Genomic DNA, 22,303 nt, shown 5'->3' on the forward strand with positions numbered 1-22,303 from the left:
ATGAACGACACCGCCGCCGAACCACTGATCCCCAGTAATACCCACCATGACTTCCCTCCCGCCACGCGCAACCCATACACCAGCGACAACAATGACGACACCGAGACACACGACGACGACGAAGTCGACGAGAGCGCCCTTGTATCTCCCGGTCTCTTCATCTGGATCCTAACCATATGCGCCGGCGTCAGCGGTCTGTTATTTGGCTACGAGTATGTTTTCTCATGAATCTCTCTACACTTTTCTATCACACTCCCCAAGACTAATTCTTTCCCGTAGCACCGGCGTCATATCCTCGACCCTCGTCTCCATCGACACTGATCTCTCCTCCCGCCCGCTCACTACTCTCGATAAGAGCTTAATAACATCGTGTACTTCGTTTTTCGCGCTGCTGGCCTCGCCGCTTACGGGCGTGCTGGCGGATTCGTACGGGCGCCGGACAGTGATTTTCGTAGCAGACGTGTTGTTTGTACTTGGTGCGCTATGTCAGGCCTGGACGAGTAGTGTGGGCGGGATGATCGTGGGCAGGTCGATTGTTGGGGCTGCGGTGGGGAGCGCGTCGTTTGTTGTGCCGCTGTATATTTCGGAGCTGAGTCCGAGTCCGTTTCGGGGCAGGTTGGTGGTTGTGAGTAGTTTGTTGGTGACGGGCGGGCAGGTTGTGGCGTATGTTGTTGGGTGGCTTTTTTCGCAGCGGGTGCATGGGTGGAGGTGGATGGTTGGGTTGGGGGCATTACCGGCGGCAGTGCAGTTTGTCATGTTGTTCTTTTTGCCGGAGACGCCGCGGTATTTGGTTAAGGCTGGAAGGGTGCAGCAGGCGAGAGCGGTGCTGGGGAGGGTGTATAAGAGTGAGGAGGGTGGAGCCAAGTTGGTGGGCGCTGTGTTGAGGCGTGTGGAGAGGGAGATTGAAGAGGAAGAAGATGCAGCTGGTTTACGGGGTATGCCCGAGTCTGCCAAGTCTGGCTGGAGAGCAAAAGTAGAAAGAGCGCAAGACAACTTGTCTCAACTGATTGTCATTGGAGGAAACCGAAGGGCATTGATAATCGCTTGCATGCTCCAAGGCTTCCAACAATTATGCGGTTTCGTAAGTATCCCTCTTATCCTCAAACTCCCCTGTATACTAACCACGCCCCCAGAACTCCCTCATGTACTTCTCCGCCACAATCTTCCGCATGGTAGGCTTCTCCTCCCCAACCCTAACCTCGCTCTCCATCGCCCTCACAAACTTCCTCTTCACTCTCGTTGCCTTCCACTTCATCGACCGCATCGGCCGCCGGCGCATCCTCCTCTACTCCATCGCAATCATGATCCTCGGCCTCATCCTCTGCGCCATAGCATTCATCTACGTCGACCTGCCCGCTGCTGCCGAAGAAGAAACAGTCTTCAACAACGATGCGGCAACGAAAACATGGCCTCTTATTATTCTTGTATCCATGATTACATATGTAGCTGGTTATGCGATCGGTATGGGAAATGTACCTTGGCAGCAATCCGAGCTTTTTCCTTTATCCGTCCGTTCGCTGGGATCGGGTATTTCGACTGCGACGAACTGGGGCTCGAATACGCTGGTTGGTCTTACGTTTTTGCCTATGCTGCATCTTTTTAGTCCTGCGGGTACGTTTGCTGTGTATGCGGTTGTTTGCGGGGTTGCGTGGGGCACAGTCTGGAGGATTTACCCTGAGACGGCGGGGTTGGGACTTGAGGATGTAGGAGGGTTGTTGAGGGAAGGTTTTGGGGTTAGGGAGAGTGTGAGGGGATTTGAGGAACGGAAGAGGGAACAAGAGAGGGAAAGGAGGCGGTGATATAGAGGAGGCGTTTTAGATGACATAGAATCAAGAGTATTCAAGCAGTAATTCTTACGACATGTTTTTGTAACAACCCGAGTGCTCATCGATTCACCACAGTGCCCTCCTGACCACAATCTATTCCAAAAACAAATCCAACAACCTCGCATACTTCTCTGGAAACTGATACAAATGCCCATGTCCGGAATCCTTAAAAATATACAGCTCCGCCTTCTTCATCTTCTGCTGCATAAGCCAGCTATTCGGTGTCGGCGTCATAATATCCGTTTTCCCATTCGTAACCAGCACCTCCATGTCCAACTCCTCCATCCGCTGGAAAAACGCCGCGTCACTCACAAATGCTGCGATCGCTGCATTCTGCACTTGTGCCCCAGCTTCATCGACAAACGTCGTGCGTTGCTCACCGTCGACATGGCGCTCGAGGAGCCGGTGCCACCATGCTGCGCCCAGCGCACGACTCGTTTCAGAGGGGTAGAAGAAGAGATCGAGCATAGTATCTAGCGTTGGATCTGGCTGACTCGCCTTAATCATGACATTGGGGTCTGGCGCCACGAATCCAGTTGTATACGCTGATTGCGTGCCTGCGAGCACAAGTTTCCGTACTAGCTGCGGATACTCCAGTGTAAGGACTTGAGCTGTGAAGCCTCCCATGGAGAAACCTAGGACGTCTACTTTGCTAACGTTGATGGCGGAGAGGAAATCAGCGATTGTGGCGGCGGCGCCGCCGATGGTGGGCTGGATGGTGCCGGAACTGTGGCCGCAGCCGGAGTTGTCGAGGAGAATTAGGGAACGCGTAGATGCGATGCTGTTGAGGAGGAGGGTGTCGATGAGATCCATTGTCCCGCGGAAGTGGGTTATCCAGAGTAGAGGGAAGGGTGAGGGTGTGCCGAAGCGGCGGTAGGCAAGGGTTGTGCCTTTGACATCTATGTAGTGGGTTAGGGCTGTCTGGGCGGACATTGTTGAGGATCTGGGATATGTATTGAGGTTATTAGGGATAAAATGGTGCAGATAGTTGTAGTTGTGAACTTGTCTTTTTCGAATATGGATACCTGTTCTTATGTGTAGTATCGCGATGGTGATTACTTATCCTTGTAGCTTACAAAAACTGACTGCTCGTGATACTCTTACATGGAAGTAAGCTGGTGTTTGCCGAGTTTCTTTCCAAAGTGGTGTACTTTGATGTGTGGGCTTCGGATGTTGAGTAAACATTCGGTAGAACACTTGATTTGCGCCTTTTCAAGGAAACAAGGGTTCTAGCTCATATAATCAGTCTTGGTGCATTCATTTGTTCCCAGCGCGCCCTTGATTACTCTTTCTAATGCAGCCAAGAGGCTTAGGTGCTTAGTAAACTGCCCGAAATGGCGGTTGGTTGTTTGGATTTTGAATATCGTGCAAGATAAGTAGTCACTCTATGTGGACGGGAGCATTTTCCGCAGAGAAAGATAGAATACTTCCACCTTAACCATCCCTCTTAATCGCCATTACACTAGGACTACACATCTTTCAGAAAACATAGTCCGGTATTCTTGTTCGATAAGCATGTCGTCTTCTCTGAGGAAGCAGAACCCCACAAACTTGAACGCATTTTCGAAGCCATCATATAAAGTTGGTCGCAGCACTAGCTTGAGGTCCCATTAGTACTCCCATTCCACCATGGTATGTCTTGCGGAACAGTGAAATACCACGTCCCCAACCTCAATATCCACGGGTGTGACTCCCAATGCCCCATAGGAAAGGTCAAAGTTGTTAGCTTTGCGCATTGTTCGAACAACTCGGCTCTGCGCCAAGACGCTGTTCACGATACGCGATAGGTTATTGGGCCAGTTATGAGCGAATGAAGAGTACGGCTCGTTCAGCCAGTCCATTAAGGTAGATTGAAACAACTGTGAAGTTTCCATATCTAGCAAGGCCCACTAGTAGGGTTCCAAGTCATCCGCATAAAGATCTTTCTGATTGATGAAGTTGGCTGCTAGTAAGAGAAGACATGCTAGATTTTGTCTCAGTCGCTCTTGAGTCTGCAATGCTAGTTCTCCGTCCACAGAGTGTTGTCGCACCCCAATATCAGGGACAATATCGGCAGGATGTGACTGGTTCTGCAGTGATACATTCCAGACTTTGATGACAGACCCACAGAGCCAACCAGAGAGTTCGAGGCAACGACCATTCGGTGAATCTACAAGTGCTCCAAGGTCCATTTCTGGATACAACGAACGCGGCTGAATGAATATGTTTGCTTGTCTTCAGTCTGGCACCCACGACGGGGCCATCAGCTCATCTTCGCGAATAGATCCGAAAATTTGGAGATGGTACCAGAACTCGCTCCGCTGCAACTGTATCATGTTTTCTGCCAGGCGCTTGTATGTCTCTACCCAGATTTTGGTGTAATCGACTTCCGGAAGTATATGGAGGTGGGACGACGAGTATCTCTGATCATATCTCCCTACCGCCGTTTCTGAGCCACTGTAGTTGCGGCCCAATATACCATACAGAGCGAAAAACCGATCTCTTGGATCGCTGCATTTTGCAAATATGTGCTCCAGGAGCAAATCTGGGAGCCATGAATCGCGTTTCAACGAAGTCTCAATAGCCTTCTTGGCCACTATGTAAGGCTGGTAACTGGCGCATCGAGCTTGAGTCTTGTGTCGCTCGTCTAATTCTGGTAGAAGCGAGGTACCCTTTGCGAACCAGTTCCATGAAATCTTGTCATATCCGTAGTGCACTGTGATCTCATGGGCAAGGGTAATTTCTTGCAGGACCCAACGCCGCGTAAACCAAGGGTTGAGGAACAATTGTTGTAAGGTTGACTGCGTAGCTGCACAGTCTTTACGAAACTGATTTGGGAAGGATACAGTTTCTTTCTCTAGCTCATCGGCAACAACAATCCTCTTCAAGTGCGTGAAAGCTGCCTGTGCGTCGAATTTCCCCCCAGCGCCGAGCCAGACATGGACTTTCAAGGTAGCTCTATAGATGCTGCGCATCAGGGGCACTTGAAGCGTCTTCTCTTCCGTGTCGGCTTGATTGATACATATAGCGTCGATCCAGAGACGACGCTCTTTGTGAGGTTTTCGCAAATGGCGTAACATGGAGTCGACTTTTGCCGTAATAACGAGTGAAGGTATGCGTCCACGGGTGAAGTTCTTGAAGTAGATAAAGTGAGTAAACTTGGGGTCACCCCAACAGTATGATACAGCATCGAAGCCCTGACAAGAGATTGTGGTATCACGGGGTAATTCTTTACTGTTGTACTCGAAGTGGGCTTCGAGTGGTGCTTGGAAGTCAATTGTGGGGTACAATATCAGAATGCGGATTGCCTCTCTTGCTGAGAGGCTCTCATATACATGGTTCGGCCGTGGGTCCATTATATTTTGGAAGCGTCCCTAACATGCGTGACTTAGGGTTTCCAGAAGAGATGCTGCCGGGGTATGCGGCTAGACGGTAGCAGCCGTTGCTTACCCCGGATGTTGTAGCGTAAATACATGAGCTGTGAACGTGGGGAGTTCACACCAAGGGTATGCAATTCCTGTGAGCCATTTGACTGGCACATCTCTCATAAAGGTTTAGTGCCCATTCACGGCTCCTGATTAATAAAGCTATCTAGTGATCATACATCACTCTGGCCCAAGTAGGGCAAGGTGAATTGCGGTTATCATGGCTTTGTGCCTTGCGGAATTACAAGCCTCAACATGTGTTGGTCAAAGACTCGACAAAAGCCACTTTCTGAAGAAAGGCCGCGCGTATATGTGATCGAAGTTATCTCACCGAGCGATGTTCAACCTCCATCTCGGCCAATCACATCGCATGCTGCCGCGCTCAGCCACCCTTAACCCTGCCACTTCTGTAAGCTCCTATTATTGTCGCTGGCTGAGCGGGTGACGCGATCATCCATGCGCCTGTTTTGCCGTACGCCGGCGGTATTAACGCACAACTGTCAAATCAAGCTCAGCCGAGCGTTTCTGCTAATCAAATAAGCAAAGCCATTCCCAGGATCGTGCGGAATGAGCGCTCTGCTTAGACGGTCCAATGAGGCTCAGGCACGCGTAATGCTCTTGATTGCAGCGTGGCTCATATCGCCATGACTGCATGTGCAAGTCCAACTGACATCTGCACTTATAAATTGGGACATTCGCCAATATAAGCAGTCGCATCATTACAAATCCTTTTACCATGACAACATTACAAAAACCCGTATCCTGGACAATGCCGAACAACCAAGTAACAGTAAAGGACGTTGATGTAGTCCAAGGGAGAATATTTTGGTTACCAGCAGAGGAGGACTTGCCGAGGCAGGCGGTGAAGAGAGCACATGGCGCAGGCATTTTTGAAGGCATCTATGGGCATCCAGTTGTTATAGTTTCGAGGCCTACAGAGGACAACCACATAGCTCATTTTCAAATTGTGAGAAACATGTTCATTGTAATTCGTAGATGCCGCTAACATGCCGAAGATCACCTCACGGCAACGAAGAACGCTTGGCGACCTATATAACAAGTCAAACGAGTTCCATATGAGCCTGCACACCTCTTATCTACCAATAGCTTCATCGCCAGATCATTCACACACAGGTTTAAGAAAGACGAAAAAACGATCTTCAACTCTGCAATTAGCCAACAGCGCTCGACTGCAATTGGATTCGCACGTAAACATCCGGAACGTTTACAAAATCGACTGGTCGCTCTTGAAAGAGTACACAAATCCAGATACCCCGGACATCAAACAGTTTTATTTCGATGGTGAGTCGACAACGCGGTTGTTGGCCAAATGCGCCATCCTCACCACATACGAACCCGGTGCGCAGCATCAAACACTTTCCTTGCAAGCTCTGGAGAGCACATATGTGAGGTCTGATGTTGCAGATATGATGCCTGCACTGCAAAGATCGATCTCGGAGCCCACTTGGGTATCAGCAGATGATGTTCGAATAGTCAATGGTCGGAGGTTCTCAGAATCAGATGTTTGGTCTGCAACATCGTTTAGATATTCAGAGGCTTGTAATTCTCCGTCAGACCTTCAATCGCGAGTCGATAGGTATGAACGTCGAAGCAATTCTATTTCAGAAGCCCTAAAAGATACAGTGGGCGAAACGGAGACACATAGTCCAACGATATGGACCATGAAACACCCATTGGATTGCTTGTGGAGACACGTCACTGATGGTTTCAAAAGCACTACCATAATACGAAGCCATCTCAAGAGACGCGAGAAGAGCCAATTATGGGTGAATGCGAAGGGTGTAGTGGCAGTAATCATAGCTTCAATATAGGAATCAAACAATACTGATAATCAACAACTCTTTGTGATCATCCGATATGTTGTCCATAAGTGTCGATCCATTTGAGAGCATTAGAAGCGGTGTGGGCTTCATTTTGTGGTCTTTCGTCGTTTGTCAAGATTTTAACATAATCTTGAAGGTGCTGATAGACTATCGAGTGATCCACGCTGGGCATGTCTTGTGCGAGAGCTGTGCGAATAAAAACCCATAGTGACTCATTCTCGATGCTGAACTTAATGGCGTAATCCAGCACATCCCTCACCAGCTCTTGCCTCAGTGATGGCGCTAATCGAGGCATCAAGTACAAAAGAAAAGACCAACCAGATATGTCGCTTGGGTGTCTGCAACACCATTTTTTGACGAGTGGAGCAAATTGGTCATCTGACCCAAAACCATGGGCTTTTTGGACCAATCTACGAGCATACTGCCAAGCATGATAATTCCTAGGATGTTGCTCCCCAGATTTGCATACAGCCTCGAGCTCGTTGTTCCAAAAGACCACCTTCTGACCATCCAATGTGTCTGTCAGACCGAAAAGTATAAGGGAGTCTACAATGCGGGAGCGGTGATACCATAGGGTCGGTGACTTTGACTGACGATGGAGCGGAGATGTGAGGACGCTGTCCAGAAAATAAAGCTCTCGTAGTAAAGCCTTGTGAAATATATTCCCAGCGTGGAGTCCGTGTTCATCTTGCAGCTGGGCAAGCACACGCTTACGGTAATTTGCAGCAGTGATATGTTCGGGGTCAAAGAGAAGGATAATCTCTGTCGCCTGTATTGTCTGATTTATTGTAGAAGGATCATTACTCTGCCTCTTCCCGAAGAATAGTCCACGTGCTTCCATGTAAGCCAAGATAAGGGCTTTCTTTGATATCCCAAGTGATGAACCTTCTTGTATCAAGACACCATCTGGTGGCTGTACGGATGGAGGGAGAATTGCGATTTCAATGACTTCGTTGTCATGCTCTTGGAAGTACTCGGTCAATGATGTATAAGCCAGTTTTTGTAATTGGGATCTCTCGGAAACTTCTGAGTCCATCGTGCAGAGCTTGAACACATTGATTCGTCTGGTCAATCTTGGTGTTGACTGGAGGTGAGATTGAGTTGTTGAGCTAAGGAGGTAAGAAGAGTTGACAGGCAAGTGCAGGAAGCATGGCTACGCACGGTCCACTGCTCTAGCTTGTCACTACTAAATTCCACCGTATGACATAACGGCTTTTCGCTCATCAGGACACAACACCATGCGATGAGAGCACCCCACATAGCGATTCCTCTCCACCGCCTCCAACCATGCCGTCGCTTCTCCTGGTAGTCTTCATCCTCCAGCTGCTGCTCCATGTCATCAACACGGTTGGCAAAAACACCGTCAACGAGCTGGTAAGCCCCGCCTTGGATTGCAAACACGGGAGGACCCGGTGCTGACAAGGCTCCAGTTATGGATACTTTACAATAAGCTACCGACACCCAGTTCAGGCTCTGCAAAGCGATGCCAAATTCTGAAGAAGGAGATTGTTCAGCTCAAGCGCGAGTTGGGGAACACGTCGCCTCAGGACAACTTCTCCAAATGGGCAAAACTTGACAGACAACACAACAAGGCTGTGGCCGAGTATCAGAAACTGGGTACGTTGCAGTCGGCTGAGCAGGATTTTGTCCAACCCACGTGTGCTTACTGACGTGCTTTGCTCCAGATGGCTCCTTGCGCTCGCATCACTCGGCTTTCACGTCTGCCGTCTCGACCCTTCGCTGGCTTGGAACGCAGGGCCTACGCTTCGTCCTACAATTCTGGTTCGCGAAATCGCCCATGTTCTGGATACCGGCGGGCTGGGTTCCGTACTACGTGGAATGGATACTTAGTTTCCCACGCGCGCCATTAGGCAGTGTGAGCATAAACATATGGGGTATTGCATGCGCAAGTATGATTGCTCTTGTTGCCGAGGCAGTTGCGGCAGCATGGGTACTCATCATGCACAAGCCGACACCTGTGGCTGCAGAGAAGCAGCGCCAGAAGCAAGAAGCTATGGCATTCAGCGCCAATCAGAAACCTGCAGAGAAGAAGGAACTATAGTAGTTTTGCCTTTGTACTTGGCGTATGCCGGTGCAGATGCCACGTTTCTGGTGGTGTTCTACAAATACAAGTGTTGAAATCAATAATGTCTCCCATCAAAAGACGCAAAGTCGTCCTGGCTTTCGCTCTGACACTGCAACACGAGTGGGATGATCTTGGCAGATCGTTTGGCTTCTTCTAGGCTACAAATTGAACCCGTGATCGTGGAGGAGTAGCGAATCACCGAGTCTTCGAAAGAGCCAATGTCAAATATCAAGGATAAACGTGCACGCAAGAAGTAAGGACTGACGGCGCTGTACGGAGCAGTTGAACATGAAGCTGCGCAGTTGTACAGCAAGCTCGCGCTTGTGTCGAGAGTTCTGGGTGTGATGTTTCGGTCGTTGGTTGCGGCGAGGAATTGGAGAAAGAAAAGTTGAGAACTAGGCGCTAAGGCGTCACGGACCGACGATGATCCGCGACCCGCTTTCGGTCTCCTGCTTGCTCCGCGGCGATGACCTTGTCAACTCATAGCACGCTTCACAATTGCAGATGTACTTGCGCTCTCTTGACTACACACATACACTGTACATCTCGGCTCTTCTTGCAGTTGCTTAGGTCATGATTTGCGTTCTATTTCTCTTGCACTTGAGATGTTGAAGTGTGCCCAGCCCGTATTGGTCTGGAACGCACACGACACTGACGACACGACTAAGCCTTGCGCTTGTTACCACTAAGTCCCAGTGGGCGTTGAAGAATCCGATTCAGCACCGACCCGGTCTATTCTTCCTGACGGCGTGTCAGTCGTGAACCCCAACAGAGGGCGTTTTTTTATGGGCGTTGACTAGCTGGATACGGTAACCTTAGGCAAAGTTGCCGGTGCGAAGCCCTTGATCGCCGTTCAGGCGAGCATTCTCTCTCGAGTCTGGCCAATCATGTGCGCATAAGCCTCTGGAAAGGCCTCACAGCTCGCATCGACGCACAGATAGTGTAGTATACGAGTGCGAGGGGTAATGTTGGTATCACTATGTGCCGTGTTTTCCAAGACACGTACCAAAGTCACCCGATGCTGATGATTGAATCGTGCTCTCCTTTGGGCCGCTCAGACGACTATGACTAGAATTTAGTGACAGCGATGCTCTGCAGCTGCCCAAGGCACATGACTTTACCGACCCCACACGAGCGGCTCACTTCTTCCCCGCAATCTAGGACCAAGGCATTACGTGCAGTCATCGCACGCAGGCTGCCGCCCAGCCCTAAGCACTCAGCAAAAGCCCGTGGTTGGAATAGAGTTCTTGAGGCGTCTGGGCGAGGCAAGGTGGGGAACCATGGACACGGCAGATTGCTGGACGCGTACTACAACAAACCATGGCCCTGACGCTTTGAGAACGCCGCCCGTTTCGTGCATACCGTCTTCTCATGACGGCTGGTGCTGAGTGAAAATCTTTCGGTCCAAACCTAATCCACCCCACAGCATCCAACGCTGTCCAGACCCTAAGCGGAGCCAGCAAACGTCTGCGTCTGTGACTCGAGCCGACCAAGCGTCGGGCAGTCTGTTTGTCCGTCAGCCTGTAGGTGTTCAATTTCCATGATCCCCGTGATCCGCCAAGAGGCCGTCCAGTGCGAAAGCGACGTATTCGCTGAGACTCGGCCGGGACAGGCGCTGTGACGAAGTGGCGTCACCTCTCCGCACGATCCATACGTGTTTCTCCCAATGATGATCAGAGGATTTTCGCTATGGCGCAAGCCCTGTCCAATTCGTGGACAAGTCGCGCATTTAGCAATGTCAACTCCACATCGCTCGCCTTAACTGAATTCTCCGCCTTTTTCTGGGGTCGGTGGTCTTTTCACCGTATCGTCCCGCCTGTCCCCGTACACCGTCTCTCCTGCATCTCTCCTGCACCTCCACGCATTCGCCACTCCTCAACACCAACACCAACACCCACTGTCAAAATTCCCCTTGACAGTAGGGCTGGCGCCAGATAATGCCGTGGCCCGAACGCCAGATTCCGAGACGCCCGCGACCGCGATAAGACGCTGCTCTGCAATCTCTCATCTTCGCTCCATCTATGGCATTACTGGACACGTTATAGCCCAGTGCACGACATGACCGCCACCAACTTCGATGGAGATTTTCCCACGCGGGGCCCAGTTGTCATGGGCGTTTCGGCCGCGACGCTAGCAATATGCTCAGTATTCGTAGGCCTTCGTCTGGTGTCCAGATTTTTGGTGGTGAGAAAGCCGGGATGGGATGACTATACGATGATCCTCGCATGGGTAATTGCTTTTGGCGCCTCTTTTTCCATATGCTATGGCACGACAAAAGGATTGGGACGCAAACAAGAAAACATACCACCAGAGTGGCAGGGGTCGATGAAAAAATCATCCTATGCCTTCTCTGTACTCTATGTACGTACTCAACATTTCGCATTGAGAGTACCAGTGCTAAGATGTAGCAGAACCCCGCTCTGATGGCGACCAAGACCTCGATTCTCTTATTCTACTTGACGCTCTCCAAAACTCAGAAATTGTTTCGAAGGGCTACTATCGCAACCCTGATCGTAGTCAATGTTGGCGGACTGGCGCTAACAATTCTTAACATTCTGCAATGTCGGCCCGTTGGCGCTGCATGGGCTTCTCCAGTTCCTACTACAGCACACTGTACCAACATCGTCACAATCTACCTCTCCTCGGCACCACTGAACATCATCACCGATTTGGCCATCCTGTTCCTCCCGATGCCTATACTCACCAGCATGCGGCTGCCTAAAAAACAGAAAATTATCCTGGTCATCACATTCGGTTTCGGCATATTCGTAGCAGTTGTTGATGTCATCCGTATTGCATACCTTCAGCAAGCTCAGCGCAACACTCTCGAGGCCGCCCAACGGCAAACTACCGAATCAGGAAACGAACAAAGAAATATGGGTGATTTCGCGTGGTTTTCCTCTTTGTCGTTTATGTGGAGCGCTGTCGAAATCAACCTAGGCATAATGTGTGGCTGCGTTCCTGCCCTGAAGCCACTAGTCAGGAGATTTCTTCCCAGCTGGGTTATTGACCACACGATTCGTGACACAACAACACAAACGAGCGATGAGCATGTCCTCCATCCCGACATACTCGATTCCCGAAGGCACTCAGATCCATTGACACCCCCCGCATCCCCGCTAAGCAAACCTGGTGGAGCACGTAGGAGTGGTGGTGACGAGCCGATGGCTATGATGGATTTTCTTACGACTCCCGACATGACCGAGCTGCCGCAACTAAGAACACTGAATACCAACGCCACATTCCGCACTCAACGTCAACAAGTGACGTTCTTTGACTTTGTCAATACGGGACAAAAGAAGAACATCACCTTGCGAAGCAACCGAGAGTCGATATATCCCGTACTTATGGTGACTGTACTTTTTGCAGTTTGGGGATTTGCCTATGGATTCCTGGACGTGTTGAACTCTCGGTTCCAAGAGGTTGCCCATACCAGCGACTGGCAGTCAGTAGGCCAGCACTCTGCCTATTATGCTGGCTATTTTGTAGGGCCTTTGACCTTTGGACGACTTGTTTTCAAGATTTGGGGATTCAAAGCCTGCTACATGGTCGGATTGTCGGTCTATGCTTGTGGGGCTCTGGTATTTTGGCCGTCCGCCGTGCTGAATTCTTTTCCAGCATTCCTGATATCCAATTTCATTACCGGAGCCGGACTTTCGACCTTGGAACTCAGTGCAAATCCCTTTATAGCTCTTTGTGGGCCACCAGAGTATGCAGAGGCACGGTTGAACTTGTCGCAGGCTGTTCAAGCAGTCGGTAGCATCATCTCTCCAATTTTGGCGAAAAAGGTGCTCTTTCCCGCAAACGCTGCGAGTTTGATTGATGTGCAATGGACGTATCTCGGCATCTCGTTTTTCAACATTGCCCTTGCCGTCATCTACTTTTACGTACCACTTCCAGAGGCTACAGATGATCAACTCGAAGATGCTAGCCAGCGTACTGTGCCTCATGCACGCGAGGCTACAGTTAAGCTTGGATCCAGATCCGTCAAGGTCCTATGGATAAGTCTAGCTATGGCGGTCTTTTCGCAGTTCTGCTATGTTGGAGGCCAGGAGTCTACCTCTACTTCGTACGACGAGTATCTCGGTCGCGTCATGCCCACCATTGATACTGTATCCCAACGAGCCTACGGTCACACCGCTTTTGCTGTTTCTCGATTCCTGGCTGCATTCATCGATATCTGGGTCAAACCACGCTACAGCTTGTTGTTCTTTTACCTGGGAGCGATTGCTTTCACAGCAGCAGCAATAAACGTCTCCGGCTCCACAGGAGTAGCAATCATCGCCATGGTCATGTTCTTTGAAGGTCCAATCTTCCCCCAGATTTTCGCCCAAGGCATCCGCGGCATGGGCAAGCACACCAAAGACGCCTCTGCCCTCCTCACCTCCGCCATCAGTGGTGGCGCCGTCTTCCCACCCATCATGTTCACCATCCTCAAGACGCAAAACCCACAAGTCGCCTTCTGCGTCATCGTCGCCACCTACTCGGCCGGCGCCCTCTACCCGCTCTACCTCAACATCGTCCCCACAGCCCGCAGGCTATCGGACCCCGTGCGCGACGAGAGAACAAGACGCGAATCCGAGGCCGAGGAGAAGCAGCGGCGCGGCTCGTCGCACGTTGAGAAGCTGAGGCGATGGAGCAAGGGTAAGAAGAAGAATAGCATTTCGAAGGAGAACCAGGAATTGCCGTCTATAGAGCATCGTGAGCGCCGGAGTTGGCCGGAGGGATTGGCGCCCAGGAATGATAGTTTGGCTATTGAGCCTGTGAGGACGAATACGCCTACTACTACCAGTGGTAGTAGTACCTTGAGTATGAGGTGAAGTATCCCGTACTTCCTTCCTTGTTCCATCTTTTATCTCGTTTCCTTTTTCTACTGTCAATGTCTTACGCACGATACCATGAAGTTTTTCTCTTCTTATCTTTTCTTTGGTCCATGTAACAATAGTGCATTTTTGCATTTTGTGGCGTTTTCCCCTTCTGGTACTTTTCTTGTACTTGGATCGTTCTCCTTTTCCCTTTTTTTTACAGAGATACCATGGGAGGGATAGGGGGGGCTTCTTATTCCTGGGTCGGCATATAGGTTTACAGACTATGGTATGGGATGGGTTGGCTGATGGGTAATTCCATGGTTTATGTGCCGTGGGGAACGAATGGGTTGGATGGTTGGCCCGTCTTTTCATCGATTAGACCTGCGTGGTATGGGGTTAGTGGTTAGGGTATGCAAATTAAGAAAAGGAAAAAAGAGCAGTGGTGTTGGTTAAGAGTGCTGTGGTGTTTACTCGACGTAGTGGAGAAACGACTAATATACCTTTGGAGAGGGGTGTGTGCGATCAAGAGAGAATAGAGTGATGAAGATAAAACAAAATAAAAAAACTAGCTAGTCATTCCTTTACACCCTTTTCATTAGCGAACTAAGGAACAGTATATACTTTCTGTGCTTAATCGAGTCATGTGCTTGCTATCGTTATTTCCTATGAACAAAAAAATGCTGTAGAATTACAACGTGTCTAATGTCACAAGGAAGAAAATGAAGTAAAAACGCCATACCATGCCTTCATCCAACATGTCTATTGTTCCCTTATGCCTTTCCAACTATACAGCTTGCGCGTTGCAGTCCTACAATTCATAGACTCCAGCTAGCTCACAAAGCCAAAACGGCCGCAAAAGCAGCAGCTACGAGACCAAAGTACACAGGCTGCAGCTGCACATTTGCCGCAGACGTAGTACCACAGCACTCACGATTATACGTGACATTATTAGCGCGAGCTGCAACTTCGAATACGGAGCCATTCGTCGAACCCTCGTTGTAAAAATCGACGAGTAAGAAGTTCGGAGGGCGGCCCCAATCACCTAAAAAAGACAGACATGTTAGTTACTTTGATCTCATTCAAGATTTTCACGGGAAGAGACTTACTAGTGCAGGTGTTAGCCATAAGACCCAAACTACCGAATCCCTCTACACCATTCGTCTGCTTAATCTCAGCGACGTTTGGCACGAGGAGATTGAAGCCAGCGAAAGAAATCTCGGCGTTCAGGTTATGATTCGCCATGTACAGGATATCTCTCATTTTGTTCTCGGACATTCCCTCTGGTCTGCCGAGGTTGCAAGGGAAGTTTTGGTCGGTAGGGGAAAAGGTGGTCTCCCACATGTTGTAGAATTCCCAGAGGAGATAAGGGACGGCGTCGGTGTCATAGTTGTAGTCGATGAAGGTGATGACACGGTCGTTTTGGAGGATGAGCTCGCCGAGTGTGGGCCAGTCATTGAGTTCCATGGCTGTCTTGGGCGGCTGGTAGATGTACTTGCGGAGACCAGAGGCCTCGATTGGTTCGGCAAAGTTTTTGGCGGTGACGAGGGGTTTGCCATCTGGGGTTGTCTTGTCCCAATCTGAGTTTCCAAAGAGGATGGTGACTACGTCGAAGGGGTGGTCCTCTACCCATTCGGTGACTTGGCGGAGGTAGTCCTCAACAGTGCCGGCGTTGAGCAGGTCGCACGAGGAATGACAGTAGTAGAGAGTGCCGTTGACATAGTGAGCCGAGCCCTGAAGCATACGAATACCATCGTCAAGCTGTTGCTTTACAGAGTATTCTTGGTTGCGCGCAATATTGTTCTTGCGCGTGTAGGGTGAGTTGTGGGCACAAACTTCGGTGATGTTGGAGTATTTGCGGTCGCAGAACTCGAGGTAGTTGTTGCATGGCTGTGTGTTAGACGGCAACGCAGGAGCCGTGCCGGTACCTGTTGGCGTGATGGTCCTATTCCCTTGTCCGATGTTGGTGACAGGTTCCCCGGAGGTTATCGTGCCGTTGGATGACTGTGTGGCGCCTGATGAGGCTGAGGAGGCTGGTGATGTAATGGTCGCAAAAGTACTGCCTTCAAAATCGGAGGGTACAGTTGGGTTGGGGGCAGCATCGTCACCTGTGAGACTCCGTTGGGATCCGGATAGTGTGATAACCGATATAGATGAGCTACTTTGGCCTGCAGCAAGACCCGCAAGCCACACCAGCGAAAGAAGGGCTCCTTTCATGATCGTCGCAGGGGTTGGACGCTCTCCAACTTTATTTCGGCGACGCCTCCAAGCTCAGTAAAGGCGGTATTGGTGACGGTCCAGATGTGCAGAGAAAAAGACGAAGAACGAGGAATTGGCGAATGAATTCAGGTGCGTATAAGGCACCGTTTCAGCGGTTTTCAGGGTGAAGGGCCCGGTCGTCTTTCCTAGAGTTCCACGCAGCCCCGGGCAAGAGAAAAGGATTCAGGCTCAACAACGAATGGATTACCGAGATATGATAAACGCTGGGCGAGGAATAAAAGCCGCGCAACTGAAGGGGGGCCCTGAGGGCAGATGAGGCGATGGGCTGCAGCGATTGTTTTCCAAGCGCGCGAACGGGCCATCGGCAAGAAGCTGGGCGTGACGTCGTCATGCAATTCGAGACCTGACGGGCCTTTTTCCATTCAACGATCTGCAGTAGGCGCGCAAAGGGTCTCCTTACGACACGTCATGTATAGGCAGCGCCTGAAACGCTGGACCTTCACCAGAGCGTCTAGGTAGGGCTAGCGTATGAGAATATGGCATATTGAACCTTTATAAGCATAGTACGAAACTACGACCAAGCTTGACTATATTGATTTCTATGTTTTCCTCACTTGCTACGATTCGCCAGGTCGAATTCTTACTAGTACTAACATGTGGCTGTGGCTGTGTCTCACTCGGGGTAATGTGGCTAGCGTGGCTGAGTTGCGGTCAATATCTCCACATTCAATCCTCAACAGGGCATATGTACGCGTAACATACATCAATATAATTCAATTCGCTATTCATAAGGCCTCCTCAGTTGTTCACTCTCACACGCTAGCCCCTCCATTGCGGAAAAACTCCTCAAACCTACTCTTGCCTCGTAGCGCCTCAATCTCCCTCTGCAGCACATCGATTCGGTAATTCTTGAATGCCTTTTCAATCCTCGCCCTACTCTCTGGGTCCTTCGTAATAGCCCTTGATGCGCTCGCCGTTCCTGTCAGTAGCCCTAGCTCACCACCAAGAAACAAGCCGCCGATGGAGAAGAAGAAGTAAGCCGCTGCATCGCCCCAGCGCGACGGACCGCTGACTTGCGCCGTGATGTCGGGAATCTTCTCGGTGCGCCCATCGGCAAAACGCACTTCTACAGGCTTCTCCATGGCCCGGAACGCTTTGAAGTAAGCCAGCCGCATTGCCCGTAGACGGAATGCTGTGTAGATGCCAAGACCAAGGCCTAGTGCTGATCCGATGGTTGCGTTTCTTGTCACCTTTCCGGCCGCACTTTTGAGCGTGTCGCGATCTTGCTGTTGGAGGCTGTCCAGAATTAGTTTTGTCCTCTTCTCTGGGAACCAACAGTCTTTTTGACTTACTCATGCTGCAAGTGCTCCTCGGCCAATTTCTGCAGGTCTTTGGACTGGCGGTCGCGGAATGCTGCTAGTGATTCGGCCATGGTGTTTGTGTGTAGTTATGGATGCACCTTTTCTTTGCGGTTGATTGACTGATAGACAGGTCTTGATGATACTCAGATGACAGCTGTCATATACATATATGTTATTCAACAGTGACCAAATTTGTACGTAGTTTTGTTTTATAATAGTCGAAAAGTTCAAGATGCTTCTAGTTCGCAACCATGACATCATGCGGACTTGACGGAACCGAACCACGCCATCACCGAGCTTGCTCGCCCGAGCATATGGAACCCGCTGTCATGCACTTTAGCAAGCGGGGTACATGGTTCAGAACAGAATCGATTGGCTTCAGCTCCAGATGCTAAACCTATGTATGCTATGGTCTGGTTAAAACAGTAATTCCACCGTGGGTGTCACATTCCCATCAAACGCCATATCCACCCGGGGCTTGTCAACGCCGCGATACATGCTACGCTGCCAACAGTCGAAATATGACTGAGCGCATTCCCACCCCAAAAAACCACAAGACAGAAACCAATATGTCCTACAGCTTGGCTTGCGCCTCAGGCTCTGCTGCGCTAGCCTCTTGATTTCGAGTCACGTTACCCGTGCCAGTGCCTTCGCCAAAGAAGATGACTTCTACCGTCAGGTCGTCCCTGTATCGTCGAGAGAAGGGGCTTGGAAGCGTGAGCAGAGCACTCAGCTGATCTTGGTCCTTTCCTCCAAGTGCGTTTCGCACAAGATGGGTTGCGGCATTCTTGTCCTCGACTACGAAGCGCTCGTTCAGACTAGTCTTGGTGCCCCACTGTTGTTGGCGGATGGGCGCACGCTGACCTTCCGCTGTGTCTCCTGCCTTTTGTTCGACTGGCAGCTGCTTCTGGCTAGACCACCAGCTCTTTAGCCATGATTGAGTCTGAGAACCTTGGCCCCCTGAATTGCTCTGCGCGTCGAGCCACTGGCCAACTAAACCAACAACTTCTTCATTGGTAAGCATTTCCCATAATCCATCTGTAGCCATGACGACAAAGTCACCCTTTTCAGGCTCAATCTTGGTGGTAGTGATGATAGGTTCAGCAGTAACATAAGGTGGGGTCTTGAGTAGCGCTGATGGCGTTCGTGCAAAATAGGACTTCTTCAGTTCGGCATTCGTCTCGAGCGACCATTTGTAGTAGGCATCCCCAAAGGCGCGAGAGGGCTCCAATCCACCTAGAATACGGCCATTCCGGACTACGTTGGGCTCCCCGGGATGTTCTCGGCGTAATCGCTCTGCTTCGCTTGTCGTTCCACCAGTCTGATCCTCTGATAGAGGAGTTGCTGTCCATTTACCATTTTCGCCTCGTCGACCAAGAATAGCACGAGAGTCACCTGTACAGGCAACCCTTAAAAGCTTCGACCGGCTGTCATAGAAGGACAGGAGAGCGCATGAGCCGGATAGTGCAGGGGCAAGTAGCTCGGCAGCGGCGACCTTAGACTGGGCCTTTCGTACTTTCTTAACAGATTCGTGGACGATTTCGTTGTCTAGCTTTGTGAAGCCGGTCTTGATTGCTTTGTCGATTGCTTCAGGATTTGGAAAGTGCAGCGAAGGGTCCGCAAGGGCGGATTTGTAAGTCGTGTTGAGCTCGCGTGCGACATAAGAAATCAGCGTTTGACGGAGTTTGGCTGAAGTGACCCAGCCACTACATCTGGTTAGCACAGCATTCGTATTCTATTTGGCTCTCAGCATACCTGTGACCGTCGAATACGCCCCAGAACATCCAGTCGCTGGCAGATGCGCCATTGTCGGTAGCAGCTAGATTGGACGGGACTTCGATGATCTTCTCAGCGTGGTCGTCTTCAATAGGGTCATTGCTGGGTATTTGCACAACGTCGTATCGCACTACGCCCTGACCCCTTCCCACCAACCATGATTCTTCATTCTTCCTCAGCTTGGCCGTGGCTTGGTCCGGGTCCAGCATCTCGAGCACTTTCCTGCCATAGTCATCTGTCTCTTTTGAGATGGGCCCAGTTCCTGTGATTGTGCCCGTGTACAGCTCTCCAGGCCCCACGACGAGCGCCTTCCGCGTAGTCTCGCTATTGGCAGCACTGGTAAGGTTTCTGGCTTGGTCGGCGGGGGAATACGAATGACCCGTGGAGTCGTTGCCGTTGTATGCAAAGAAGGCCCCAGAGGCAACGGCTGCAGCCACTAGGGCACCCGTCAAAGCGCGGAACTGCATGGACGAAGTAAGGAGGGGGGAGGCACGCTGTCGGAAGGCATGGTGAGCCCGGTGGGCTAGGCCATTGCTTGGCACAAAGACGCCGACACGGGTGCGAGCGAGCTTACGCAGGCACGGGCGGCGTGCAGAGCGAAGCGCTTGAAAGGCAGCCCGCATCTGGCTGGTAGCGTGGATGGGCGTTATTGGAAGGGTAGGTGAGGTTGACAGCGACGGTAGGCTGCGAGCAGTGAAATCATGGTGCAGCGTGGGATGAACGCTTAGTCCAAGCGCTTACCCGCCGTGGGCCCAATCACGCCCTAACCGTACAAATGGCGACTAACACTGAAGCCACACTCCCGAGTACGTCATAGCCTTGCCTTTGACACACAATTCTCCAGATAACAAAATGTCTTCGCGAGCGCTACGCAGAGCCCAGCGAGAACTCGAAGAGAAACAGATTCGAGAAAAGCTAGCGCAGGACAGCCAGGATGAAGAAGAGTCAGAGGCCGAGGTGGTGGCAAGGACCGGCGCAAAACCGAGTCTGTTTGCAATGTTAGGTGACGCAGACGACGGCAATGACGAAGATGAGGAAGATGAAGACGCAGAGCATAACGTCGAATCCGATACCGGCAGTCCCGATCATCAAGAAAAACCCGAGTCTGCACCTGCTTCAAAACCATCGAAGAAGAGCAAAAAGAAGAAAAAGAAGGCAAAAGCAAAGGGCAAGGCTACCAGCACAGCCCAGAATGATGCCCCGGTCAAGAGAAGGTCGGATTTGGATGAGATCGATGAAGCTCTACTTGCGCTCAATTTGGCTGCGGACGGCCAAGCAGGTGCTGAGTTGAACCAACAAGGTGCCGTTGTCAGTGAAGAGAAGAAGCAGTTATTTTCCGCATTGAGTGTTGACACTCAACATCTGCACTCAGCCAACGAGATGAAGAAACTCTTTGGTCGAGCTGCTCTGCAGAACATTGACGACGAAGCGCGCCCCAGGCAGCGGGGCCATCAGGGTGGCATTGCAGCTGCCATTGCAGGACGCAACGCTCCCGGTGGCCGCAACCTTGCATCTCTGAGTCTGCGTAGAAACATTTTCATTCAAGGCAAGGAAGAGTGGCCGCGTGCTACATCCGGTGGTCTTGGAATGGAGATTGTTGAGAAGCGGGCAGATGGTACTGTTGAGTACAAGTTTGTGCACAATCGCATGTACCAAGACGTCCAGCGGCAATTTCAGACATGCGTTGCAAGCATGGATCCTGAGCGCATGATTGCACTCCTCCAGCACAACCGTAAGCTGGCCCGTTACCCTGACTATGTGCAATATTAACCCTCCCTGCAGCATTCCACATCTCGACATTGCTTCAGGTCTCTGAAATTGCGAAGCAGCAACGTGAGAATGCCGCTGCGTCTGATATGCTGGAACGTGCTCTCTTTACATTTGATCGCTCTGTGCACTCGACCTTTGCTGCTAATCTCGCGGCTGGCAAAGCACGGCTAGACTTTCGCCGTCCAGAAAATCGCGAATTTTGGCTTGCTGTTTGGCGTTATCTCGGTGCATTGAGCACACGTGCAACATGGCGGACGTCGTTTGAGTGGGCCAAGCTGCTACTCGCCATGAACCCCGAGCAAGATCCTTACTGTCTCCGACTTCTAATTGACCAACTGGCTTTGAGAGGTCGGGATGCTGAGGGGTTGGTCAGCATCGCTGAATCAGACCATCTACAGCGGCAATGGAAGATTCCACCAAACCTGGCCTATAGTGTTGCGCTCGCTCACGATCGCATGAAGGAACCACAGAAGGCACGGTCCGCACTCAGCATTGCCATCAAAGAGTACCCGTGGCTAGCTGCGAGGCTGTGCAAGGAGCTCGATATATCGCCAATACCTAAGCCTGTGTGGGGCAAGGAACCTAACGGCGACTACCAAGAGCTTCTCTGTCAAATGTATGTGCCAAAAGCAAAAGACTTGTGGAACACGACAGAAGGCACCACGTTACTGGTGGAGACGTGTTATGCAATCGGAGAGGAACTAGGAGCAGGCGAAGACCCGTACTTGCTTGCCCAAATACCAGAGAATGATCTCGCGAGGCATGTGATATTGTCAGACAACCAAGCACTCATGTCACTGCTAGACGTACGTGTCAAGTCTAAATATACCTCTGTGTCAGATCCACTGCCTCCAGACGACAATTTGGAGTCTTATGACGCTTCAATAAACGGTATTGCGGCAGGGCGTCCACGAGACCCGGCCGTGCGACAGCAGCTGGTGGCTGAGCTGGAGCGGTACCGGGAATACTTTGAGAGGATAGGCATCGACAGGTTGATGCAACAGGGGCTAAACGAGCACGACTTGATAGAAGCACTGGAGGAGGCAAACAGCAGTGTCGAGGAGTTTAGGACTAACACTGAGGGCTTCCAGCTGGTGCGCATGAGGCTCGCACAGGAGGGCGTACAAGTGGTGTTTGACGAGCGTGCTGCGGACCGGGGGGATGAGCCTGGATCGGAGACGGATGAGGACGAGCAATAAGCAAATGGGCAC

At 50.9% G+C, this 22,303-nt stretch overlaps 11 protein-coding genes across 11 annotated transcripts; 5 read left to right on the plus strand and 6 right to left on the minus strand.

The window, feature by feature from the left end:
• COCSADRAFT_70679 (uncharacterized protein) lies at positions 1-1,640 on the plus strand (the record flags this gene model as incomplete). Its single annotated transcript, XM_007706157.1, has 3 exons — positions 1-212; positions 280-1,081; positions 1,134-1,640. Coding segments are annotated over 3 exons (1,521 nt in total), but the record flags the coding sequence as incomplete, so codon positions are not given.
• Positions 1,641-1,865: 225 nt separating this feature from the next.
• Positions 1,866-2,817, minus strand: COCSADRAFT_346648 (uncharacterized protein). Its single transcript, XM_007706158.1, has one exon. The coding sequence runs from the start codon at positions 2,757-2,759 to the stop codon at positions 1,920-1,922; it is 840 nt and encodes a 279-aa protein (XP_007704348.1). The 5' UTR covers positions 2,760-2,817; the 3' UTR covers positions 1,866-1,919.
• Positions 2,818-4,042: 1,225 nt separating this feature from the next.
• Positions 4,043-5,161, minus strand: COCSADRAFT_100383 (uncharacterized protein; the record flags this gene model as incomplete). Its single annotated transcript, XM_007706159.1, has 1 exon — positions 4,043-5,161. The coding sequence occupies one exon, from the start codon at positions 5,159-5,161 to the stop codon at positions 4,043-4,045; it is 1,119 nt and encodes a 372-aa protein (XP_007704349.1).
• An 838-nt stretch (positions 5,162-5,999) lies between these two features.
• COCSADRAFT_100470 (uncharacterized protein) lies at positions 6,000-7,062 on the plus strand (the record flags this gene model as incomplete). The annotated part of the gene is made up of 2 exons (XM_007706160.1): positions 6,000-6,197; positions 6,247-7,062. The coding sequence occupies 2 exons, from the start codon at positions 6,000-6,002 to the stop codon at positions 7,060-7,062; spliced, it is 1,014 nt and encodes a 337-aa protein (XP_007704350.1).
• A 37-nt stretch (positions 7,063-7,099) lies between these two features.
• Positions 7,100-8,110, minus strand: COCSADRAFT_164278 (uncharacterized protein; the record flags this gene model as incomplete). Its single annotated transcript, XM_007706161.1, has 1 exon — positions 7,100-8,110. One exon carries the CDS (start codon positions 8,108-8,110, stop codon positions 7,100-7,102), a length of 1,011 nt encoding a protein of 336 aa, XP_007704351.1.
• A 189-nt stretch (positions 8,111-8,299) lies between these two features.
• COCSADRAFT_40576 (uncharacterized protein) lies at positions 8,300-9,600 on the plus strand. Its single transcript, XM_007705934.1, has 3 exons — positions 8,300-8,448; positions 8,505-8,691; positions 8,760-9,600. Exons 1-3 carry the CDS (start codon positions 8,362-8,364, stop codon positions 9,134-9,136), a joined length of 651 nt encoding a protein of 216 aa, XP_007704124.1. The 5' UTR covers positions 8,300-8,361; the 3' UTR covers positions 9,137-9,600.
• A 1,618-nt stretch (positions 9,601-11,218) lies between these two features.
• Positions 11,219-13,980, plus strand: COCSADRAFT_164280 (uncharacterized protein; the record flags this gene model as incomplete). Its single annotated transcript, XM_007706162.1, has 2 exons — positions 11,219-11,521; positions 11,572-13,980. 2 exons carry the CDS (start codon positions 11,219-11,221, stop codon positions 13,978-13,980), a joined length of 2,712 nt encoding a protein of 903 aa, XP_007704352.1.
• A 410-nt stretch (positions 13,981-14,390) lies between these two features.
• COCSADRAFT_249269 (uncharacterized protein) lies at positions 14,391-16,276 on the minus strand. The gene is made up of 2 exons (XM_007706163.1): positions 15,075-16,276; positions 14,391-15,010 (listed from the first exon to the last, which is right to left on the minus strand). The coding sequence occupies exons 1-2, from the start codon at positions 16,180-16,182 to the stop codon at positions 14,802-14,804; spliced, it is 1,317 nt and encodes a 438-aa protein (XP_007704353.1). The 5' UTR covers positions 16,183-16,276; the 3' UTR covers positions 14,391-14,801.
• Positions 16,277-16,841: 565 nt separating this feature from the next.
• COCSADRAFT_40579 (uncharacterized protein) lies at positions 16,842-17,734 on the minus strand. Its single transcript, XM_007705935.1, has 2 exons — positions 17,538-17,734; positions 16,842-17,481 (listed from the first exon to the last, which is right to left on the minus strand). The coding sequence occupies exons 1-2, from the start codon at positions 17,615-17,617 to the stop codon at positions 16,998-17,000; spliced, it is 564 nt and encodes a 187-aa protein (XP_007704125.1). The 5' UTR covers positions 17,618-17,734; the 3' UTR covers positions 16,842-16,997.
• A 386-nt stretch (positions 17,735-18,120) lies between these two features.
• COCSADRAFT_164283 (uncharacterized protein) lies at positions 18,121-19,789 on the minus strand (the record flags this gene model as incomplete). The annotated part of the gene is made up of 2 exons (XM_007706164.1): positions 18,121-19,252; positions 19,302-19,789. The coding sequence occupies 2 exons, from the start codon at positions 19,787-19,789 to the stop codon at positions 18,121-18,123; spliced, it is 1,620 nt and encodes a 539-aa protein (XP_007704354.1).
• Positions 19,790-20,318: 529 nt separating this feature from the next.
• On the plus strand, positions 20,319-22,291 carry COCSADRAFT_30180 (uncharacterized protein; the record flags this gene model as incomplete). Its single annotated transcript, XM_007705848.1, has 2 exons — positions 20,319-21,054; positions 21,105-22,291. 2 exons carry the CDS (start codon positions 20,319-20,321, stop codon positions 22,289-22,291), a joined length of 1,923 nt encoding a protein of 640 aa, XP_007704038.1.
• Positions 22,292-22,303: the final 12 nt, after the last annotated feature.

This window comes from Bipolaris sorokiniana, assembly GCF_000338995.1.
Source record: "Bipolaris sorokiniana ND90Pr unplaced genomic scaffold COCSAscaffold_15, whole genome shotgun sequence".
In the NCBI taxonomy this organism is placed as follows: domain Eukaryota; kingdom Fungi; phylum Ascomycota; class Dothideomycetes; order Pleosporales; family Pleosporaceae; genus Bipolaris; species Bipolaris sorokiniana.